This window comes from Theropithecus gelada, chromosome 1 (genome assembly GCF_003255815.1).
Source record: "Theropithecus gelada isolate Dixy chromosome 1, Tgel_1.0, whole genome shotgun sequence".
Classification (NCBI taxonomy): domain Eukaryota; kingdom Metazoa; phylum Chordata; class Mammalia; order Primates; family Cercopithecidae; genus Theropithecus; species Theropithecus gelada.
The window spans coordinates 104559811-104585808 of NC_037668.1; the positions used below are offsets into that span (position 1 = coordinate 104559811).

Below are 25998 nucleotides of genomic sequence, written 5' to 3' on the forward strand. Positions count from 1 at the left end.
GATCTTCTGCCCTTAGACCAAAGATGCTTATTTTTCTTCCTTCCCTTTCTTCTTCCCTCTCTCCCTCCCTCTCCTCTTTCCTTTCTTTCTCTTACATCTTCAGTTGTTTCTCTGTACTCCATGCAGCATGTGCAGTTGTTTAATTCAATCCATCTTTTCTTTTAAAAAATTTTTCCAACCTTATACTTCCTCTATTTACTATGATAAAACTTGTCTATACTTCATAGGAAGCTACTTAAAAGATGTATGTACCTTCGATGTCTTTCTCCCTAAATTTTCACTTACTTCTAACTCAGTTACTTCTTTATACTACCAAATGAATAAACTTGCCAGTGACATCGTATGTTGCTAAGGCTTATGGGTGCTTTCTTGTGTTTGTTTTTACTCATCTTTCTAGAGCATTTGACATAGCTCCTTGTCAAAGTATTCTCTTCTCTTGCCTTGGGGGACACCACTCTGGTTGTTCTTTCTTCATTTCCTTTCTTGGATCTCCTTTTTCACCCAGAAATATCATTCTCTCCAAGGACTTTTTTTTTGGTTCTCTCCTAATTCTATGCTACACCTAATCTCTGAATGACTTCATACAGGTCCATGTCCATAGGTGCCACTCTTCTGTTCACATTCCCAGCCTACTGAGACTCAAATATCAGTGCTCTCCTAGATGTCTCTACTTCAGTACCCTTTTAGACAACTAAAACCTCAAACTGTCCAAAATTAGCTCATCCTTTCCTCTCTCAAAATTGGTCTTTGACTTATTTTCCTAATGTTGGTAATGGATGAGGCTTCTATCCAGGCCTAAAGCCAAAATCTGAGTTATCCAAGTATCTTTTACATTTAATTTTACACCAGATATTATCTATTCTATCTCCTATCTGTGTACATCTTTCCATTCATAATGCCTTTTAATTATCATTTCTTCAGTGAATTACAAAGATATCTTCTGAAATATTATCCCTGCTTCTGGTATGGCTTCCTGCAAAATTCAATTCCAATGTCATGCTCTTGATTAAATTCTCTCAGTGGTCCCTCACTGTTTCTAGACCTTAGCTGGAACTCTTGGACCAAAAAATGTGAGCTACCTCTGTATCCACGTACTTTTTTAAAAAAGGCAACTTCCGCACTTATAAGGAACGATGATCCTTGTACCAGTTGAAATATTTTCACATCCATGATTTTATCACAGATTGTAGGAAACAGATCCTCTTTCTTCTAGAAAGCATGTTTTTTTAGGGAACTGTGTTGAATTTAAACCTTCTGAGCACCAGAAGTATTTGCCATCTTATATGATAAATGTAAATACTTTTTCCTGGATCAAATCATTGAAGAATAACTAGGATTATGAATGAGAAAGAAAGGTTCACTATGCCTGAGTGAGTTGAGTTGCTGTTTTTTGCTTATCATATATAAAGAGTGATTGAATTTATTATCATCCTGGTATGTACATGTTAACTCAAAATTATTGTGGTACTCACTGTACTTTGTACTGTTGGGTTCCAGTGGTTTGTAACGTAGTGATTTATGCAACATAAATCCTTAATTCTTAATTAAGAAAATTAAGAAATTTTAAAATTTAATACCCTATTAAGAAAAAAGGTGAATTTTACTATGCTGTCTTATAGCAATCATCTTATCAAAAATTATTGCCCTTTTGAGAAAAATACGTCATGATAACATCACTTTGTATCTTCCAGCTCTCTCTGATGTTCGGCATTTTTTCTTAAGCAAGTTAAATATTCCTCATGGAAAAATAGCCAATTCCTTAAATTTGACAAAAACGTCATTCAGAATTGTTGGTATCATTCCTTTTTTTTCCTCTTTTTTTTTGTGGATATTTTATGTCCAGGCAAATGGGGGAATGATTGACTTTATATTCTTTACATGAACTATCTTTTTTCCTGCCTATCCTAGTAATATCACAGCATCTGATTCATTTTCTGAACCATATAACATATCCTTTCCTCTTTTCTAATAAGAGAAGATGGTTAACTTAGGCAAATGAAGCAGTGCCTGACACGTATTAAGTGCTATTAAATGTTCAGTAAATGTTGCATGACTGAATAAACTCAAGGCCAGGTAAACGTAAGAATAGAGAAAAAATAAGAATGAAGCTGTGATCGATAGTTTTTTGTTTGTTTCATATCTATAACCTCTTGGTAGCTTCCCCAAGAATAGTTAATTGTCCATGTGACCAGGACTTTATATCCTTATGTCACCTACTTCTGCTTCCTTCCCCCACCAGTTTCTGGGAAGAATTTTGCCAGATCACCAGATGCACACAGTTAGCTACTGAAGAATCTCTTGTCTGTCTCTTTAGCTTCTCCATAAATACACACATTTCTTCATTTGTTTTTAAGGCAATGCTGTATGTGTAATCATGTGTGAATCTTTATTGAACACTTATGGAATAAGCCACCTGTTCTTACAAATTAGCTGAGTTCTCAAGAAGGCCCAAATTAGTGAATTAGTTGATGAAGGAAATTTGTTGCAGAGACAGCAGGCAGCTAAGAAATTTTTCAGCTTGTCAAAAGTATTGTTAGTCTCACAGCTTGGCAAGGAGACAAGAAGATACCATTTGGAAGAATTTTAGGTAGTGTCTTAATACCTTAAACTCACTAGAGAAGAAAATGAAATTGCTTGTCTTATCAGTTAAAGAGAAGCTTTGCTGATGTCAGACCATAGCCCAGAAAGTTAACTAAAAGTTTTGTAGAAGTAGATAATCTTTTCCCGGTGATCGATGTGGTGAGATTAGAAGTGAGTTGCCAGGGGAGTCAAGGGGAAATAGGTTTAATCATCTTAGTTGTATCTGTGCTGAAGGCAGTGCTGAACAAACCTCAGAAGTCACTTAGCCATGTCTTTTCCAGGGGGCATGCAAGGCGCCTGCTGATTGCTACAGACACTTTTTACATGATTACCAGTGCTGGCAAGTGGAACTACCTTTTGGGTCCTCTTACAAGCATCCAGTCACTTGCTGAAATGTCATAAGCGATATAAACCTGCTGACAGGCCAGGGTCATTGCACGTCCTGCCTCTTCCTTCCACATAACAAATCTCATTGTTGATTGGCATATGGTAGCAAGCATCCCAAACATATTAACACCCAGAGAGGTGTCCTTATTTCTGAGAGAGCAGGGTCTGTGTGTGAATTGCACTGTAGGGAGCAATCCCCTGCCCTGATACAGGGAACCTGAGGGCATAGTGCCTTCTCTTCTCAGAACTCAGCGTGACCATGTGGCCAAGCTCACATTATTTGTGTTACACCTACACAGGAAAAAGGAAAAAAACATCCTTTTGATTCCACGTTTATAGAGATGTTGGTACAATTTGAATGAACATGTAGCCAAGGTAGTATCTTCCCCCTTTCTTCTCCTTTTTTTTTTTTTTTTTTTTTGTCTCATAGGTGTAATAACATTTCATTTTACAAATAAATATGAAAAATGGAAAAACGTAAATAAAAATAAACACATTTGTGAGTTTTTTATGCGGATATAAACACTGTACTGTTAATATTTTAATTTTTATCCTCTGGCCTTGTACTTCTAGGAAGTAATGAGTGGTCTGGTTCTTTAAGTCCTTGGAGTCATTGTGGGTAGGAGTGGGGTTGGCAGGGACAGTAGAGAAGGATGCAAGGAAAATATTTGCTCTGGGTAGAAAATTTTGTCTTTTTCATCCAATCTTATGGGTAAGAAATGTTCAAAATTCAATAAATATTCATTGAACACCTACTATGTGCTAAGGACTGTTTAGATACTAGAAATGCTGCAATGAATAATGCAAAAGGCCTTTGTGAAAGTTATAATCTATGGAAAATGGAAGAGAGAGAATAGAAATAACCCAGTAGGAAACTTGACAATTCAATACAAAGTAGCCAAATTATTTAAATAAACACTTTAAGGGCCTGGTATATGGCACAGTTCTGAGTGATGATGTGTTAAATTCAAAGTCAGGAATTTTTATCTAAACTGTGTATCTAAAATAATGGATTATATAAAATGAGACAGTCTTATAAGCCTTATTTCTAGATATTTTATAGCCATTTGACAATTATTTAAGCCTGCACATAGAATTTATCACCACTTAAGTGGAATCTATTAAGACCATAGAATCTCAGAGATGAATTTAAACAATCTACCTTCTCTATTATCTATACTACACTCCTACTTCTATGGCTGAATCCTCTCCCTGATACATTAAGCAGTAATTATCAGCCTCTTTTTGAAATCTTCAGGCACAAAAAGCTCTCTACTTCCTGAAGCTGCCCATTCCACCAGCCAGTAGCTCCAATTTTCAAAATGATCTTCCTTATATTAATCTGAAATTCAAGGGCCCATAGTTTCTTCTGCTGAAAGCATGTGCAAGTCTCTGGGAACTATCTCAGGCAGTGGAGTTGAAGCCTGAGGATATTTCTTTTACAAGTTTCAAAGTTCAAACTGCCAGAAAGAGCCCTGAAAGGGTCTAAGGTGTTAAAGGCTTCCATAAAACTGGTGAAGAAAATAATAGATTTTATCAAAGAGCACCAGTAGCGTATGGAAGAACTGGTTGTTAGGTGATCTGGCTTTGATCTGCCACTTGTTTGTCAGCAGAGTTGATTAGCTCACTTGGCTAGTTGAGAAGGTGGCCCTTCCTCCATGTGTGGTCTTCCTAAAGCCCCATGCTAAGGCAAAGAAGTTGACCTAAGCTCTGTCTTCCATAGGTCAAAGGTACCTGAATAGTTGAGTTATTTCAGTAGAAACTCTGAATATGGAATTGCAGTTTGAAGCAGCCAAAATATCCATTTTTATAGCTGAGAAGAGACTCTAACATGCAGAACATGTTGTCATGGAGAAGCCAGTGATGAAATGTGTTGGTTTGAGCCATAGCAACAGTTCATCTTTATATGCAGAAGAAATGGAAATCCATTTTAATCATCAATGGAAAGATAACCATTCTTAAGTTCCTTTCCAACATCTATCATAAACATACTAAGTTTCCTTGTAAAAATAAAACAACTGAGTTTTCCCTCCATCTTGTGATTTACAATGGCACCTGAAAATTGGTGTCCTATCCTCTTGTGCCCTTAGTGGCCACTCAAAAGAGAACAGGTTTTATTCATTAATTATATCATTGATTTATTCACCAAACATGCATTGAGCACTCATGGTGTGTCAGACACAATCATTAGTACTAAAGGTAAGAAATCCTGAAATCTTCAAATAAAATAGTAGAGTGTGGGTGGATTGGAGTTGATTGGGTTAGAAGATATTGAGGAAGGTGATTTGATGGTAACTAAATATGAGAGTAGTGAATGCATCAAGATTAACTCTCAGATTTCTTATATGAGGAGTTGGGGAGATGGTGGTGAGTCCACAAACTTGGGTAAGGCACTCAATTTTGCAGGAGCAACATACTGAAGGAAATCTGTAGGGAAAAGGTGAATGGTGTATTTACCAATGATGATATTTGGGCATCAGGGTCTGGGAACTTTTCTTCAGATATGGAAGCCCAGGCTTGGTGGTGTAGTGGACTTTATGGTAGAGAACTAGCATCTTTTCTATAAAGAACCAGATTTTCTTTTTTAAATAAGAGCTCCTGGTTAAAAGCTGTGTGTCAGATCCCATATGGGGGCTCTAAGATCTAATTTTACTTAAGGGCCCCAAGGCACAGAGGCTAGCCAAGATTCTGAGAAGACATCAAATAAAAATCTTGGAACCAATAGAAAGCAATTTTCATAATTAGGAGGAACACAGCACCCCATATATCATCATTAGTCTGAGACAAGGAACAGAAGGTTGGGGAGGGGAAAGGATGGTTTCTCTAAACAGGGAACAGGTGGCCAGTGCAGTCAGGGCCAGCTAGGAAAACCTTAGGCAACTGTGCTCGAAAATTTCCCTGCTCCTCCCCTAGAGACTCTCAGATACAGAGGAAAACGGGATGATTAGTTATTGGCAATTAGTTATTAGTTATTGGCAATGGGTGTTTTCCTCTATGATAGTGTTTTATTCTTACAGAGACACAGAGAAAGGCCAAAGGATAGAATTTAATGGCACCCATAGACACTGTGGAAAAATGAAGTGTTTTTGTATATCCTGAGAAACTGAAGTTTTGATGTTACAGAATGTCCAAAATGCGATTTGGCTTTCATTTGAATTGCTTCCTGCAAAGTTAATTGTTTGCTCCCAATCCATAATTGATGATAGCTTTTCCCCTGTTGCAGTTAGACCAAGGAATCTTGGCAGTCTAGTGCTATAGAAGCCAGACACATGCAGGTCATAACACCCCAAGAAGAGCTGAAATATTAGCCTTCTGAGACACAGGCTGTGCAAATTTCTCTGGCTTACAAAAGAGACATCAGTTATACCTTAGAGCTTGTCTTGTAGACTTAGTTTCATAAAAGTTGTATAATAATTTTGGAAACTACAGATGACATGTCAGAAAAAAATGCCAGAGGAAAAGCTCTGGGGAGCCTGATTAATCAGTTTCACAGTAAGTATAAGGAATGAGGGGGTTCTCATAGCTAAAGTCGTGATTTGCATGTCTAATTTTCATCTGCCATTGCTTCTCCATTCCGATGATGTCCAGTACAGAGTGACCATGCAGTGTTGGTTGATTGAACAGCAGCCACCACATACATGTCCTGCCCCACCACAAAAGGAAGGAAGGAAAAAAGAAAGGAAGAAACAAACAGACAAAACTAAGCCAGACAAAGCAAATACCCATGCAGTGGTTCAAAGATTAACCTCGTGGCTTTATGTAAAGTTCTTTCGCTTTGCAGACTTGCTGCATAATTATTCAGATATGAGGTTACAGTTTTTAAAAATGAAGGGAAATTGTGGTATGTAAATATTTTTAAATGTTGTTTCTCTGTTTTGATCAGTTTTGCTTTATTCAATTTGCCTTTATTAAATCTTATCAAGGCAAAACTTGTTCTTCCCATTTCTCTTGTTTGATTACAGGACTACTGAATAGAGAGCTTTCTGATTTCTCCAAGGGAATTGTTTTGTAGAAAATGCCATGCTAGGTTTCCCTTGCCACTGCCTCTTTCTGCTGGGAAGGTAACCTTTACCAAGAGCTATAGCCTCTTAATCTTGTAGTGGAAATTGCTCTTGTGAAAACGAGCCCTGATAGTATCTTGGCTCACTAATTCATACCATGTGGCCCAAAATTAAAGCATTAAAATTTCATAGATATAATACCATTTATAAATCATGTCATAAAAGCATTCATTTTCTTATAGACCTTGAAAACTGGGCATGTATTCTTCCTCCAGCTGTTGCTTAAAGTTCATTACAGCACACCAGTATTTGTCAAAAACAAAGCTCTGGTAAAGTGGGGAGACATTTAGCAGCAACACCCTCACAGCATCAAGGCACTGTCCTCCCAGCATTGTGCACATGTTGCTCCCATTAGTGGTCATGGAAACTGTGAGCCCACCTCTGTGTAATCAGGGATTCCCGGCAGAATTGTATTAATGGAGCAAGTGGTTCTGGGAGGGCAGCTTTATCATTCTTTATGTCGTTATTCTGTTCACTTGGAGAAAGAGACTATTTACCATTTTCCCTAAATTTATCTCCTATAAAATTTCAATATGTTTAGTGGATGAAGACAACAGACTAATTAAGTAGACAGCCAACATTTGCCACATTTCAAAAAATGACAATGACAGACGATTCTTTTTGCCATTTATCCTTAGGCAGCAGATGGGGACTTGATAATTGTTTAAGCAACAGAAATAACTTGCCCTAATTTACTATCTAGTTTTTTGTTTGTTTGTCTTTGACTATGCCTGAATAAAAACCCTTTTGTCCATTTGAAGTGGTGGAAATTAGAATATCCATGTTGAGGTGTTTCCGGGAGGTACATGCCACATATTTGGCTTGCAGATGCTAATGAACATCTAATCACATTTGCCACCCATAAAATCCCTATTGGTAAAACACTTTCATCTGCAATAATCTGCTACTTTCTTGAAACATGCTAATTTTCTTAAATAATGTAGAGGCCTATAAGGACTTCTATTTTATGTAAACAACTCGATGTAGTAAACAATCAGATGCAAGAGGTCATTATATCATAATCTGGACTTCGTTACTTTTCAGGAGTTTGGGGATTTTGTTTGTTTGCTTGTGTTGCCTTGTTTTAATTTCATCAGGCTAGCATTTCATAGTAGAGTATTAAGATGGATTCTTTGACCTTTGGTATGAAAAGTAGCTGAACCATCTTTTTATTGCTTGATTTGTTGGATTGGAGAAGATTTTATCTATTCAGTATTAAAGATTAGCCCCAGGAAACTGGGAGCTACTCTAAAGTATGGAATTTCTAAGTCGAGTGCATTTTCTCCAGGCTAAAATCAACCTAGACACAGATATTTGATGGTGTAGAATTCCCTTAATCTTTGAGGCACAGCATCTGTATGCTCATTCACATGGACACGTTTTACATAACACTACCTACCCATGCCACCAGGATCATTTATCTGGTATGTAATCTGATATGTGTTTTTGTGCTAATTGAAATATTGGTTTATTTGTTGTCAGCCTGAGATGCCTACTCCAACAAGGCTAAAAACAATTTCAAGCAGAATATAAATAAGAAGCATCTGAGGATATACCTATGCATACACAAATTTGTGTGTGTGTGGACATACATATATTCTACACAAATGCACTGAGGGAGAGAGCAAGAGGGAGTTTCTATTTTCATTCTATCATGCTTACATATATTCATATGCTTTCACGTTGGGTATAGCTTTGGATCTGAGAAAACCAGACTATTATATGTCTGGTAACTTCACTGGAAAATCTTAAAGAATCTAAATTAGCCAGTCCTGCGGATCTTTTGGATACATGAATTCATATGTCCATTAATTTGTTTTCTTTTTGCTTTTTATTGTGGAGAGGGGAGAAATCCAAACATACACAAATATAAACAGAATAATATAAAAGAAACCTCTACACATCGATCACCAGCTCCAGAAAATACCAACTCATTGGACTCTGCAGCCCCATCTTCATTGTCAGTCACATCTTCCCAACCCTTCTCCCACCTGTGTTTTTTTGAGGCAAATCCAATATCATATTATTTCATTTCAAAATATTTTATTATGTACTTTTCTAAGATAAAAACATAGTTCTTATGTATGAGTAGAATACCAATCCCACACTAAAACAATTCACCATCAGTCTTCATGTCATCAAATCCCCAGCCAATGCAATTATCTAATGCATCATACATTTTTTAAGAAATCATAATTCAAATAAAATACATACATTGCTTGTCCATAGATTGATTTATCTTGAGACTTTTAAAAATATACGGGTACTCCTCTCCTTTTCTTTTTTTCTTCTTGCAGTTCATTTGTCAAACTGCAAGGAAAAAAATTGATTGTTTGTCCTGTACCTTCTCACAGTCTAGTTTTTGCTGATTGCATCCCACGATATAGCTTAATATGTTCTTTGGTCTCTTATTTACCGTACTTAGTAGTTGGATCTAGAGGTTTTATTATATTAGATTTTTGTGGGTTTTGTTGATAAGACATTCATATATGTGGTCTTTTCTACTTAATAAAAAGCACACTATATGCTTTATCTCTTTTTGAAGTGCTAGCCATTAATGTTCAATGCCTAAATCCATTAGTTTATTAGAGATTACAAAATAGTGGTATTCTTATTTTCTCATGCCTTCATCATCATTTATTAGATGTGATATTTTTATAATAAAAATTTCCTCCTTTATATTCCTTGGTGACCAGTAGTACAACTAGTGTAGCCAAGGGAGGATAAACTCTTGATTCTTTTATTTACAGTTTTCAAAATTATCATTAGTTCCCTACAGAGTCGCTCGGTACTCAATAATTTTTTAGTATCATGAAGAACACAAGGATTTAAAATTTATTGAAGTATTTCAATCTATTGCACTTACATCATCCCTGTTGATGCTCAAATTGTCCCATCTTTGGCTTGTAGGAGGCTCTTACAGGTTGTTCTCACATTCTTTTGACAGATTCATGTCCACTCTCCACTTTGTTGGGGACATTGAATCCCAGGGAGTTTGGAAATTGCTGCTACCCTCTCCCTTTCACTAGGCCTACCCTTTCTGCCTCTTGCTCTTTCTGGGTCTTCTGTCATATGCCTTTAACTTGGGGATAGCTCCTGAAGGAGCCAGTGTTTATGTGTAAATTATTGAGAAGAACAAAAGTGCTAGAATACATTAGTTTTCAACAACCTGTTTTGTTCTTCTCACATTTTTATGTTATCTTAGGGAACCACATTCACCTGGTGTTTGGAATTCTAACTTTTTGGTAGCCCCTTAGCCCCAGGTTGCAAATTGCTGTACTCTTTTGTGTCTTCAGCACTGCGTGGCTTGTGGTAGTCACTTGAATACTTGTTGAATGAATCAATGACTGAAAGAACAAATAAACAAATAAGCTCAGGATCTCTTTTTACTTTAAGGCATAAATCTATTTTAGATATGGTGCCGTGAAACAGAACAATCTTAGCTGATAAGAGAGAGTTGATATTGCATGTGCAGGATGAGAGTACATTTCTCAGTCATTTGGGAGAGGGGCTTCAATAGGCAACTGTCCCTTGAATGGAAAACTGTTCCCTGGACAGTCTTTCAGACACTAATTTTGACAAGCACCAAAGCAAGACACATGCTTTGGAGTATTATGTTATGGGATTTTATGCCAAGAAGTTGAAATAATTTAATGGATCTGGAGGGGGTGGAGGTAGCATAGAATTATGGTTGCTTTATCCATTTTTTTCTGATCTGTTTAGGTGATTTATCGATTCTGATTTCCCTGAATTGTTTAGTGCTGAGATTTCATGGAAATAGGTGTTCTAAAACCCACTAAATATTGTTTTTTAATTACCTCACGGCCTCAAAGGAACAAGTAATCCTCATCTTCTTTTTATTGGCACTAAAATTCTCTATAACCACCAGCTCCCATAAAAATCATTCTTTTTAAAGCCTTGTTTTTTACTAAGGAATGTTGATTTTCTAGATACATCACTGCAGGATGGAGTCAGGCAAAGAATAATTATTGTCATTCAAGTCAGTGTTTCATAATCTATCTGGGTGCTAGGAGCCACCCCAATTAGAAAGAGTGCATGTGTTATAATAAAATTATCACCAGACAAGGAAAGCAATAATTTTGTAACATGTCATGTGTCTGTGTTCACATATATACACAGCTGGGTAGCAAAGGTAAACAGTTTCCTAAGCACTCACTAAATTCATGGTTATCAAGTGTCTTATTCCTTAAACCAACAGTCTGCATGGACATTTTTACTGTACTCACTCCAAAGTAAATAATTTTTGAGCATTTAACTTCAACAAATTAGGTTGAACCATATGAAATTGACATGGGTCAAAAATACTTGAACATTGGCAATTTCATATTTTTCAACCTTCTAATTTTATTTATTAGTTACAAATATGTACATATGTACTATCATCATTAATTAACGTAACAAGCACAATAACTCTTTGGATAAGGGTCACTAATATATTGGGTGTAAATCTGCACTTCCAATAGTCTCCTGGGTAATTTCTAAATCATTGAGTTAGTTCTGATGAGATCAAATCATCACAGTTTTTACTCTGATACTGTGGCTAGCTAGAAACTTACCCTGTGAGATATGTCAGCTCTGACAGTTTCTTGTGTCTGTGTGCTTGCCTTGTTACTATTTTTTAGTCAGTCTATGGTTTCTTTGCAGAAATCTCTTTATGCCCCTTGTCCATTTTGAAAGGGCTAATTGATAAGTCGAAACTAAATAATATAATACATATATAAACCAGTGTGACTCGACCATTTAATTTAGAATATGTTTCACAGTACTCAAAGAGAAGGTTTCACATGTTGAGTCTGACATGCAGTTGAATGATGGTGCCGTAGACAATTAGGATATTAGATTTTAGTAGAACTTAATTTATTTCTAATTTTTCCAGCGACACATGGATATAAATGAAAGTTCAAATCTAATTTGAGTCATGCCTCCCACATGCAGTCTTTCCATGTGGCTTGAATTTATCACAGCATGGTGGCTGGGTTCTGAGGCAGAGCATCTGAAAAGTAAGAATTCCAAGAAATTAGGTGGACATCATATAGACATTCATGACCCAGCCTTGGAAATCACATAGTGTCACTTCCTCATCCTTAATTAATTAAAGCAATTACAATCCCACGTAGACTTCAGAGGAGGGTACATAGACATCTCTATAGAAGGAATGTCAAAGAACTTTTGGCCACTGTTTATAAACCACCACACTACTCAATGCATGAACCCCTTAACAAATGGCCATCCACATTTACTACTTCTACTGATAAGGAGTTCATTATCACAGAATGTAAACTATTCCTTTATTGGGACAGCATTAAATATTAAAAATATTTTCTCAAGTGGAACAAAAATATGCTTTCTTCTTACCCAGTTTTTGTTCCCCCTTCTGCCCTCTGGAACAATGTAAGTCAGCTTTTCTTTTTGCTTGGAAGTAGTTATCAAGTGAATTGTGTTTTCTTTTGGATGTTCGCACTCCTAGTTGCTTTGACTGTTTCCTATTTCTCTCATCATGTGGTTATCTTCTAAGCAGACAACACTTTATTTCTATTTCTCTTAAAGTGCTACTAAATTTGAACCCATATACCATTTAATACTACCCTTGCGGGCTGGGTTGTTACAATACTATTTGTGTGTGTAATAGTTTCTCAAAAGAATTATCTATAGAACAGTTCATTAGCACAAACTGTTAATATATAATTTTTCAGATACTCAAAGTGCCAGCATACTCTGAGCCAATGAGGAGCTGATATGGGAGACGGTACTGGATGCTGTCAGGCGGCAAGCGTTTGTGCCCCATATGGCAAATGTTCTCAGCCAGTGAATACTCTACTGTACCATATTCAGTTGAAAGCCTTCAGCAATGTTTGTTATGTACCCCTCAGGAGCCTTCCTTTCTGCCATATATTTTTGTGTTCTAGTGAACTGTTTGAAACCATAATGGCCAACAAAATGTATGCAAGTGATAGTGCTGAGACTGAGGCGAAGAAACCCAGGAAGAATATTCCACTGGGTGTTAACATGCAGGGCTTCCAGCAGCTTGAGGAGCCTTTGATGAAAAGGTCAAAGTAACAGATGGTAAAGATCAGCAGGAAATTAGGGATTGGAATAAGTCCTTTTGACATTCTGAAGGGCATTATAAAACATCTCTGTAGGATTGCCCAACAGTTGTTTGAAAAATTCCTACAAGAAACTAAGGCTGAAATATGTCATGACTTCTAGTGATTTAAAAAAAAAATGAAAGAGTGCCTGCCACTGTATAATGATTTAACAACAATGAAAGAGTGCCTGCGCTGTATAATGCCAGGAACTCATCTTTATAGGAACTATGTGCTTAGGACCCTGTATGATGCAGATATAATAGGTACTCTTTCTTTTTCAGAAATGAATGTCTCACACCAAAATCATATTTCTTTTTTTTTTTTTTTTTTTTTTTTTGAGACGGAGTCTCGCTCTGTCGCCCGGGCTGGAGTGCAGTGGCCGGATCTCAGCTCACTGCAAGCTCCGCCTCCCGGGTTCCCGCCATTCTCCTGCCTCAGCCTCCCGAGTAGCTGGGACTACAGGCGCCCGCCACCTCGCCCGGCTAATTTTTTTTTTTATTTTTTAGTAGAGACGGGGTTTCACCGTGTTAGCCAGGATGGTCTCGATCTCCTGACCTCGTGATCCACCCGTCTTGGCCTCCCAAAGTGCTGGGATTACAGGCTTGAGCCACCGCGCCCGGCCCCAAAATCATATTTCTATATTCTAGGTTAATTTTGATCAGAGAAGACTGAAGTAGAATTAATTTTCCTACAATATGACATTTTTCATCAACTACTTAAGGTGACTTTAGCTTTTTAAACAGCTACATAACACTGTTGACCCATCTTAAGCTTCTTCAACAAAGACCTCCATATTTTTTTCAGGTAAAATTCTACAAAGCCCAATTCTGTTTCTCACCACCACTCTAATATGTAATCTGATCACGGTGGTGATGAGGACCATGACTAATTTTTATTAGGCACTTACTTAGCTCCAGGCACAATTAAGTACTTTTCACTATTTCAGGAAATCCTCACCACAGACTTATGAGGTAATTGCTTTTATTATCTGTATCTTATGGATGGGCGGTATTATAGAAGCTGGATAACTTGCCCAAGGTCTTATAGTTAGTAAATGGTGGAGCTGGGATCAGTGGAGCAGTTGGGATGATGTCAGATGTTGAATATGTTATTTATGATGTCAAATATCTATCCCAGTTTGGATTGTATTTGTAAACTACATGACAGTAGGATTTGATCTGAAACAGTGCTTGCTTGGTTCAGAATAAATGCTGAATGAATGAATATGTTGTGAGCCTGTTGATCCATGAATTCACTAATAAGCATCTGTGATGCAAAGCCCAATTCCTCCTGCTGCAAATCATGTCTGTCAATCTTAATGTGTACCGCAAATGTTTTTTAAAGCCATGATTTCATAATTGTAGGGTTCCACGAAAACATCCTCTTGGGAGAGTCAGCAGCATTAAGGCATAGCAGTATTTTTGTTCAGGACACATTAGGTATCTCTGATTTTCCAATATCTTAAATGCTAGTGACAGCTTCAGATATGAAATTACTTAGTGAGCAATTCTAATAGGAGAAACAAGATCTAAAAGAGAAACATATAAGGCTCTCAATGGAAACTGGCATGAGTCATGCTAGCTCTAAAGAAATATGGTATCCATCACTGAAATCATGCAGCAAAAGAAACTAAGCTGAAATGGTTGAATTGAGCTTTCTCAAAGACCAGTTGACCTATTTTGTCCAATGGTATGTGGGCAGAACTGATATACGCTACTTCCCAGCAGAAAATTTCAGAGGCCTTATGTAATATACTGCCACATGGGGCTTTTTCTCTGTCACCAGGCCAGCAGTGTCCCAAATATGAGTGTTAGCCTGGGTCCCAGAGTGAAGAGGACATCTACTCAACCCATTATGATAACGCAGTACAAGCAAGAAATAAGCTAAGTCCTTGAGGACGTGGGATTGTTACCACAGCATGTGTAACCGAAGCTGACTAAGAAACTATAAATATGCTTGGCTGGGCATGGTGGCTCACGCCTGTATTCCCAGCATTTTGGGAGGTCAAGGCAGGCGGATCACCTGAGGTCAGATGGTTGAGACCATGTGGCCAACATGGTGAAACCCCATCTCTACTAAGAATACAAAAAAATTAGCCGGGCGTGGTGGCACGCACCTGTCATCCCAGCTACTCGGGGGTCTGAGACAGGAGAATCTCTTGAACCTGGGTGGTGGAGGTTGTGGTGAGCCAAGATCGCACCCTTTGCACTCCAGCCTGGGCAACAGAGTGACACACCTTCTCAAAAAACAAAACAAAACTATAAATATGCTTAAGGAAATCAGGGCTAAATGTGGAGAAACATGTTAGGCACAAGAGGAAGAACACCACCTTGCAGTCCCGGGCACTTCTAGAGAGGTGAGAGCCTAAGTGCAGACACCACCGCCGAGGCATAGTTGGACAGACTGGGTGGAGGGGCAAACACAGAGTAGATGCACAGTTCATGCTGGAACCAGATCCACAGTTGAGGGCCCAGGAATAATATGAAAGAAAACAGTATCTTCATGTGGCAGAAAGTGAATAACATTTGTTTTAGCATTAATTTCATCGAATCTTACTGCTCTTCCCTATCATAACCAACCCATTCCATAAGCCCTTCCTCTGAAATACATAGCTTGCTACCATCTGTTAGTACGCTAAAATCAATCAAATACCCAGTAGATTTTTATTTTACTTATTTATTGGTTAAAAGAATAGTTTTAGATTATGCATCTCAAAGTCTGTGGCATTGAGAAGTCACTGGCCTGGAGTACCCTGCCTCCTGCAAAAATCAACTGACCTATCTCACTTCAATCCATTTCAAATATTTAGTTTCTAATTAGATTTCATTTGTGCAAAGGGTTCTGCAACCAAAAATGCTTAAAATCACTGCCTCTGATGAGGCCATGGGCTCATTTCAACTATTTTGAAATGATTATCATCAAATTCTGTGGGCTCTGTTTTGGTCTGTCCTAATCTCAACCCTTCTTTTCAGAGCATGTGGCAGAAGCAGCTTCACTACAGAGATAAATATTCATGTGCATTGCATTTCGCTCAAAGGCACTGTGTAAACTATATTTAGAACTCTGAATGTTGAGATGTACTGTGTCAACATTGAAATTTAATTACTGTGATGGACTTTAAATCCATGTACCTTCTTGCACTGCAGAGTGAATATTACCTCTTGTGTTTCTTCATTCTCCTTTACGCTCCTATAGAACAGGGTTGCAATCTGTTTAACCAGAACACCCACCTGCCCTTCTCCTCCAAGTGAATGAAATGAACTCTCAGTTTTACGACTGTTTTATCTTTGTATTGTGAAAAAGAAATATTGTCTTGCTAAACTCTTTGGACACTTCCCAATATGCACTATCTCTCTGCTACTCCTATTATCACTCATTCTGGTAATAAATGATAATGTTCGTTGCTAGGATTTGTAAAGCACTGTCAAGTTAGCCCATTATTTTAAACTCAGGTTAAAGTAAGGATTTTAGATTTATATAAGCCTGGTGCAGTTTCATTAAGAACCAAAGGCATTTTAATTTTTCTCCCTCTACCCAAGGGCCTTTACACTTCTTAATGTGACATTAATCAGTGTTTTAATATTTCTTCAAAATGTGTCTATTCTCTGTATGCTATTTACTGTCTTTGTCAAAGTCAATGAACAGGAATAAAAAGTAACTACATGATATAGAAACTACTGTCTTCTTGGCCCTTGTGTAATAGGTAAGTGGATGCTGTTAAAAGTGAATCCATCCATGGTGCTTTTCCTATTTCTGTATAGGATTTTTGTTTCATTTTAAATGAATGTCATAAACCCCAGGTCTGAAAACTAATAGAATTTTTGCATTTACCTACTAATCCATAACCTTTAGGTTAGACTGTGGGTCCATTTACAGTCAGTTCGTTGGATGATGCAATGCTTTAACACTGAATGAAAAGATTTCTGCTATATTCCAGACACCAGATATGAAGGCCAGTTTGGGTGGATTATTCTTAGAATGACTTTATATTAGACCCAATGGGTAGTACAGAATAAGCTGTAGGAGCTAGCTACAGTCCCTTAAATGAGAGGAGACAAGGAAAGAGACATGTTTGATTACCTGACACTGACTCACTCTGGGAGATGGAAGGCTAATTAGGAGTCCAGGGATTGGCAGAACATATTGTCTGAGTCCTGGTCAGTACACAGTGAGTGTGTACACTGTTGCTGGCTGGCTGGTCCCCATGGAGACATTACTGCTCGATCAGTTCTCCTCAGCGCCCATGTGTCCAGAGCTGTGAGTGTGGCTTTGAGATGCCTGGTTAAAGGGCAAAGTTCTCTAGATGCTGAGAGTCTGGCGAACATGTGGAGGAGCCTGCATTCTGCTGCCCATCATGGCCCTGGGCAGTATGATGCGGTATATGCTTGCACTCAACGAATCAGGTCCAAATCCCACTTCTAGGCTTACTGGTTGAGTGACCTTGGGAAAGTTATTTAATCTCTAAATTGGTCTCTTCATCTGTAACCTGATGTTGGTGTGAGGATTAAATGTGATAATCCAGGAAAAGTGTCCCGTCAAGTTTTGGGCACATAATGGGCTCTTAATAAATGGAAGTTAAAAGGAGACCCTGTCCCTCAGGCAGTTCAAATCAGGTCTAATGACTTCAAGAGACGTGGCACGTGTTTGGAAAAACCTGGAGGCTGGGATTGGTGAGTGGGAGGCTCAGGGTACCAACAGGTGCAGACAGGTCCTTCTTCTGGCTGTGGCAGCACCAGCTCTCCATAAACATCCATCAGTTAGGATCCACCAGGCCTTGAGGAGAGTAAAGAGGACACTAGGAGAGCTCTCCCTGGGAGACCTGGCATAAACCCAAAGGAGAGGAAGGTAGGACACAGGGATGATGAACATAGAGAGCACATGTTTCTTCTTTTCCATTTTTGCACACAGCCAGTCTGCTCCTGACTAGACCAGATCTCAGCCTAGATCCCATTCCTCTTTGTATTGCATATACCCCTAAAGACATATTAAAAGAGAATGATAGACTCAGTGAATGCTTAGTAACCACAAGTAGTTTGTTTTTTTTAATAGGATCTGTCCAAAGAAATACAACTTAAAAAAATGAAACATTCTACCTAGTTTTTTTTTTAATGTAGCCATATCCAAATAAAGTGTATGATCCCTTCCCCACCTATCTACTCCCTTTCATGTTTTCTTGGTTTCTGCTTTTCCACCACAGAAAACTTCAGTGTCTTTGTGCTACATAGAACACAAGGGATGGATCAATCAAAGTTACTTAGAAATATAAGCTAAGGAAAAGAAGAAGTGAACTGAACTTCAAAACTAATAGCACAAAAGTAATGCACTTGATATTTGCCATGGACAGGATACTGTAGGTCAGCACGTGTGCTAGTTGGCCATTTGCCTATGTAGACTTAAATCCATTTCCCTCCCTTCCTCTATGCTGCTGTCAATCACAGGAAACACCATTTGGGGGGCTCCCTTGACAACTAGCTTCCAGTAGTTTTGACAATCATGGGTACTAGCAGAAAACTGTAGGATGAGGAAAGGGGAGAAGTCCCCGTATTTCTCCCTCTGCCTTGGGGAGGCATTTCCAGCAGGAAGAAGCTGTATCTTCTGGGGCTCCACTCCCACTAGACATCCCTTTCCTTCATGGTCCCAGCTTCTGCCAGGCAGCCACTAGGCTCCACTTGTTCCAACCTGAGTAACTGGTTTCTGAAAATAGCACATCCTAGAGGCAGTGGCTTCCTGTTCTTATATATCTTTGAATTGCCTCCCCTGTCCCCGATTAGCTTTTCAGGTCATGTATCATCTGTGTAACCAATTCCAAGTATTAAATTTTCTCTGTTTAAAGCACTTAGTGTAGTTTTTATTTCCTGTGTCGATGCTGACTGATACATTGGTGATTTGAATCTATTCTGCTCAGTGAATTAGTAGAATGGGAAAGTTAATGTCTTTAAGCAACTATGTCTCTATGCAGCTCTGAATAAAAACAAAAATGCATAAATAATGTACTAAGACATTTCATCGCAGCAAAACACTGCTTTGGTTTCTGATATTTCATGACATTTGCAAATATCTCCTTATTTGTTATTCTGGGGAGTTTTCATTAGGGCTAAACTATTTCACATGACAAGTACTTTTACAGCAGTTTGCAAGAATCATGCACTTTCCCAGGTTAAAAAAAAAAATAACCCTGAACTAAATTTTCTCTTCACCTTGTGCCTCCTGACATAGGGTCCATTTCTAGCCAACAGACCTTCCCAGTGCCCTGATGTAAAGAAATCTCCCTGGCCCACAGGACAAACGTGCCCAGACCAGCTTTCCACGATCCCCTTCTGAGCTGGAAAAGCTGGAGATAATTTTATTAAGTGGTTAAAGAATAAAACTTGATAATTCTTGTAAGAGTTCAGACAATGAATGGCTTATAAAAGGGGCCATTAAAATAATTCATGTCTGAAATTCAGCATTAATATGATGCAACATGTCAGGTGGGGGAATTGACTCCTCAGAGCTCTACTCCTAACTGGTTGGCTGCTTGAGTAATATTAAGAGAATCCATCTGAAAGAAAGGAAATAGAAATACTGACTTGTTCTAAGGATAGTTTAAATGAGCTTTGAAAATAGCAAGATCTCACTACAAGCAGATGAACTGGGCATTCAGATACCTAATGAGTTAGAAAGCCTTGATACCTAGCACCCCTTCCTGCATCTAGTTTTTGTCCATACCCAACTTGAGAAGCAGGGAACAATAATAGTCCTTACTTTCTCCCTGAGAGGTGGGAGGAGGGCTCCAGTTCTCCTCTTGTAATCCATTTTTTATTCAGCATCACCTTCTCTTTCAATGGGCTAAGTATCATACAAACTGGGGATGCATCTTAATTAATTCTGGCCAGGTCCAATGGCAGTTTAGAGCAGGATCTGCAAGTGGCCTTGGAAAATGTGCTCAGTATAGCCAACTTGTACCCTTGAGGACCTCTATACTTAAGATGTACCTGTGTTTCTGCTCCCCATCAACTGGGATCCATAGATCTCTCTTTGTAATCAAGACCCATACTTTACTGAGGTTCTGAGAAGCTGCTCAACATGACCACGTTTCATTTGCCATTACTTTTTAGTGTCTTTTAATATGAAGGAATACATTCACTCTGTAGAAAAATAGGATTAGGATTTTAGGAAGGCTCTCAAATAATGCAACAATAAAGTCTTCAATACCCAGTTGTCAGATGTTTCAGTAAATTGCGAATATCAGATTACTTTTTAAAAATTATTTCAAACACACACTGGGAATTAAACAAGAACCATATATTAGAAAAGGAAATAAGCTTACCCTTTCTATTGCTAGACTCCAGGCACCCACATGGATCTTCGTGATGGAGATTTTAACAACACTGCTAATGCTGACTTATTTCCAATCAGAGCTGAGAGATCAAAAAAGACAAACCCTCTATGGATGTACTCATTTTTTTAAACCCATATTTAAAATTAATAATTTTCTTAGGCATTCAACAGTGAATAATAAAGCTGAACTCATTTATTTAAAGTTTTAAAATAGCTCTAAATTAGTTTTCGGTGATACAGGAAGCCAGTATTCAGAAAGCCAGTAACTGTCTCACTGTTTCATCCCTGAGTGTGGAATCTTGGGCAAGTTACTTAATTGTACTCATGTCCATTTTCTCTGGAAAGTGCATATGATAACAGGGTTCACCTTGGTTGGTTATTATGAATATTAAAGTAGATGTTTCATTTGATTATTATTCAATAAATATGCATTGAGAGTCTCCTATGTAACATACATGGAACTTGCCCTGTTGAACTTATGGTTTGGAAAAAGAAATAGAAATTAATCAAAGAATAATATAAATAAGTATAATTATAGCTAGATAAAAGCTACTAAAGGAAGATATTTGATGCTCTAAGAATACATGACAGGAGACTGCACTTAATCAGTGATAATAAAGGTTAGGAAAGGTTCCCTAAAGAAATACAAATGAGATATGAAAGATTGGTAAGAGTTAACTAGGCTGTGTGTGCGTATGTGTGTGTGCATGTGTGTGTGCGTGTGTAGGGGCTGGAGTGGACATTTCAGGCAAAGGGAGTAGCTGGCATATATACCCAGGTTTCCTCTGGAAATTCACCACCCTGAGGCAACCACTGTTAACCTCCTTTCCAGTTATGTTTATCTTTTATTTTCAGCTAAATAAATTTTATTTTGATTCAGAAGTCTGGGGAATTACTTTGACATTAGGTGTGTGTGTGGTGGAGGGTCCTCTGATGATATGTGCCTGTATTTTTTCCAGAGTGCCCAGGGCAAGTGTGTATGATGCAGATTTATCCAGGACATACATCATGGGCACATATTATCATTCATTCAGAAAATATTTATATATTTATCAAGCACCTGCTTCATGCCTGGCATTACCCTAAACACTGAGGACAGAGATGAATAAGACACAGGCTCCATCTAGGACTTTAACCCTCAGTTGAGTGAGGGAAAGAGATAAGAAGACACATATTTGTATTATGCCACATCAGAGTTGTGTATGTGAGGTAATAAATTCTGGTAGCATGGAAAATGGCCTGGCTGCCTCGACCTGGGAGGGCCATGAAGACTACACAGAGGAGGTCATATGTGAGCAGAAATTAAAGGAAGCCTAGGAAGGACGTTCCAGAAGGACATGTACCGGAGCACCTCATCTATGTCCCTAGGACCTAGAAGAAGAGTGCCTGGCATGTCATGCTTCAATAATAAATATCTATCTAATTTATAACTGGCACGGAAAGAAGTTCTGTGAGTTATTCTGAGTGTATCAAACATAACATGCAAGTAAAGGGTCAGCCTGCAGACAAGAGGCCAGAAATGTAAACAGAGGTAAAATTGTGAAGATGTTCTTATGCAAGGTGAAGAATCCCAGATTTGATTCCCTAGTTTAAATGTTGGAAAGCAACTGAAGCCTTTTAATCAAGGAGAATGACATAATCAGCTTTGCTTTATAGAAAACTCACTGTGTCAGCACTTTAGGGGATGGAAAAGTGGGAGAAAAGACTGAAGGCAGGGAGACCGTCAAGAAGAGATTATACTTGTCCAGAACAGAGATTATGAGGTTTGAAGTGAAGGAAGATGAAAAGAATGCATTTCAGAAACATTTTGAAGTAAAATCCTCAAGAATACACAGGATTAAGGAAGAACAAAGAGACGGGGTGATGAAGAAATGTCTCTGGCCTACATGACTGCTGACACCATTCCTTTTGAGATGGGAATACAGAAATGAGAAAAGGGTTGAGAAAATGCAAGATCACTTTGGGGCATGGTATGGATAAGGTGCATGGGTGTATGCATGAGGGAAATGTCCAGAGGGAGAGACCATTGGGCCTCTTATACAGACTTGGGAATCATAGTCTGTATATTTTTCCAGGAGAAAATAGAGAAGAGAAGGCACCCAGAGAACATCTGGAGCCCCTGACCCTGGCTCTATCACCACCCACTCCTCTTACCTCAGACTTCCTGGTCACTCCTTCCTACTCACTAAGGACCCTGTGGACTGGCTCACATTTCCCCACTGCCTAAATTCCTGCTCTTGCTCAGCTGTTTTCCCTTGGCAAATTAGCTATCATATCAGGTATTGACCTTTTCAGGACAATAAAACCAGAATAAATGCCGAGAGACATCTTACCTTCTCTAGCATAGCATTTGGGGGCACAGAGGAGAAGAAGTGTGCCTTACATAACTTGGAATGGCGGGGAGTGAAAAATCTTACAGAGAAGCCAAAAACTATTTTATACAATTCTACTTTGTAAAGGGGGATTCTTTTCCACATACAAAGAACCAAAAATACTCGTTTTGTCCTCCTTTTTTTTTTTTTTTTTAATGTATGTGCACTCACGGTTGCTAAGAATTAATACTGACAACATGATTTTTTCTAAATAACTCCTTGGGAAAGCACTTAAAGCCTCCATTTGTTATCCAATTGTAATGTGAGGACAAGAACAGAAGAATTATTTCATAAAGAAAATAATCAATGAATCATTTATCAGTTTTCCTGCCCTTTGTATAACAAATTGTAATTAGTATGATGTCTTTGTTGGCAAGTGCTTATCAGACAAAATGCAGTATAGAAGCAAAGGAAGATTCTGTAAAGAACTGTGTTGTTTTGAAGACCTAATTGTGATGTTATCTCTGGAATTTTAGTGATTACATTGTTAATTTTTGATCTGGTATCCTTAAGAGCAACAAGGTTATTAGCACCTACCTAGAGTTCTGAATGCCCACATTAGATAACACAATCTTGGCATGGTGAACATTTGGAAATACACATTTGCCTAAGATAGAAAAGAGATTCAGAAAGCTCTGATGGCCTTGGACAGGGCACAATTTTGAGAAATTGAATGTGGCAGAATAAAAAGAGGTTTTATGAAGCATCTTTCTAAAGTGCTTTCATACATTTTCTCTTTGGTAAAGAATGTACCACACCCCATCAAGAGCATTAGAATGGCCTCTCAGACACTTCTTCTGAGACTCTTTGCTCTACTTTCCCCAAAGTTTGTTTTCACTCTAATAATTAATTTTTGAGTGCCTACTACTTGTGATACTTGTTGGAAAATCAAAGATAAATGGGGCCCAGTCTCTGCTTTCAAAGCACTCACACTGGCATCTAGTGGGAACACAGGCCTGTCAACAAATGGTTTCAGTATGATGTAACAAGCATACTGATGTGGCGATCATAGGAACAGGGATGGCAGAGGAGGGAGACTTACTCATTTGAAATAAGCCAGCTATGCACTAATGGAATCTCTGAGGATTACTAAGATTCCCACAGAGCCCATCAAAAGTATCATGAGAAATACCCCAGGGTGGAAGGGGGCCCTCGTGCTGCCCCTTCTCCCCTTATTTAATCAGCATGGGGCCCCTGGATTGGCTTTGAACATGGTTCTGAACAGGGCCTAGGGGTTAACTTTCAGTGACTGCTGAAATCCAGTCAGATGACTATGTGATTTTAGTCGTGGCTCATGGAAATAAATATGCTTTTTTTTAGGAGTATAAACATAAAATTACTAACAAAAATGAAGCTATTTCTACATATCCAGAACTATTTTTTTAATTAGAGAACTAGCAGTCTCATCAGTCAATATTACAAATATGATATTCCTTTATTCCCATCTGCAAACTGTTCATGAATAAACAGAAAAGAAGAATACACCTCATCTACCCAACTCTTTACAGGTTATGGCCTGCTCTTAGAAACATGTTTATCCCTTATCTCAATACTATATTGACTATACTATCTTCTAAAGAACCAAAGATCTCTAATACACTCTTGTTCCTCTGTTTTCAGAGAATGTGTGTTACCAAATTTAACTGTGTAATAAGTTATTAATTACATTCAGATATTGTCTCCTCATAAAGGAAAACTAAATAACAATAGATAAATGGATGGATGAATGGATGCATAGATTAATTAGCTAGCTAGGTGATACAATACATAGATGTAGATAGATAAATACATAGCCAATAGATAAAGCTGCTCCTTTGGGCTCTTTAACCTCTTCGATCAGCTTTCAATAAATTATAATACCACTTAATTAGCCTGAATGAGTACCTATTGCAACACTGATTCTTGAATTGATTTACGTGACCACTCAACAGATATGTCTAGATATATAAGAGAATGTAACACACCGTTCCTCATCTGTCTACAGCCTTTCCAAGGAGGTAATTGATCATAGTATAGTGTTACACTGCATCCCACATCCAGTTTTCCCTATTATTAGCATTTTACATGAATATTTTTCATTTGTCACATTGATATATTACATTATTATTAACCAAAGTTCAAACTTTATTGAAATTGTCTTAATTTTTCAAAAAAAAGGAGAGATGTTTTGCCAGGTATGTCCTGCAGACCCTGGCCAAACAATAGATGAAAGGAGTACTCAGACACAGATATGCAGTGTAAGAGCAGCTAGGGGACTGCCAAAGAGTGAGCAGTCTGGATAAGCTGGGGCTCCTTGCTTTTATTTAGTACAGACATAATGTCAAAAGCCTGAAGCCAACACAGTCTGTGGGTAATGAACATTATTGTTCCTCCTTTCAGGGAGCAGTCTCGTGCTGGCGTGATCAAAGGTTGGTTCCTGGTTAATATAAGTAAACAATCCTGTTTACACTAAATTCACCTACACTTCCTTGTACCTCTTCCTTGCCCTCTGCTTCATGATAAGAGAACAGCTGCCTTCAGCTTATTCTCCCCAAAGCTATGCAGAGACTTCCGACCTTTCAGAAGATTTGCACCCTTTCCCTGTAATTTCTCCCACCACTCTGACTGATCTCCTACAGTGTTTAACTGGGATTACATTCTAAGCTCAATCCATTGCACACTTAAAGTGTTCAGAAAACACTCAGAATAGTGGACAAGAATCATTTCAAGTCCCTAAAACCTCAAAGTCTTTAGCATATACGAACCTTCAGGTCTACATACTGATGTGTAATTTTCAATGCCCTGTCAATAACTATAGATAACGTCATACATGCACACACACACACACACACACACACACACAAGGCCATTTTGGATTTGATTTTTACATTGCAGTTAGATGTATAAAAGTGAAGTTATGATTTTAAACATTTGCATATTTCTTAATCTCTCTTTTTAAGGATATATAGATCTGATCTGTCTTTTACCCTCCCCACCAAATAATGGTCCCCTTGACTTAGGGCAATGAGAGTGTCCTGTAGTTGTTTATTATGAAAAAGTTGTTCTCAGGCCTGCAGACATGATTAGAACCAGCTGGGGAAATTGTTTTTGAGTAGCAGTGACTGAGGTTTACTCAGGGGCTGCAGCTTTAATTGATCTGTGTAGTCCCCTCATCCCATCTTTTTATAAGCT

At 38.2% G+C, this 25998-nt stretch overlaps 1 protein-coding gene across 7 annotated transcripts in view; it reads left to right on the forward strand.

The window, feature by feature from the left end:
- ST6GALNAC3 (ST6 N-acetylgalactosaminide alpha-2,6-sialyltransferase 3) overlaps window positions 1-25998 on the forward strand; it is a 574051-nt gene that overhangs the window by 506577 nt on the left and 41476 nt on the right. The window contains exon 4 of one of the 7 annotated variants that reach the window (XM_025389531.1): window positions 6556-6896. The exons of 5 other annotated variants lie outside the window; for them this stretch is intronic. In XM_025389531.1, coding sequence (XP_025245316.1) covers window positions 6556-6565 — 10 coding nt within the window. In that variant the 3' untranslated portion in view covers window positions 6566-6896. Of the gene's footprint in view, window positions 1-6555; window positions 6897-25998 lie in introns of those variants that run through there. One more of the 7 variants, XM_025389502.1, reaches the window with a different exon arrangement.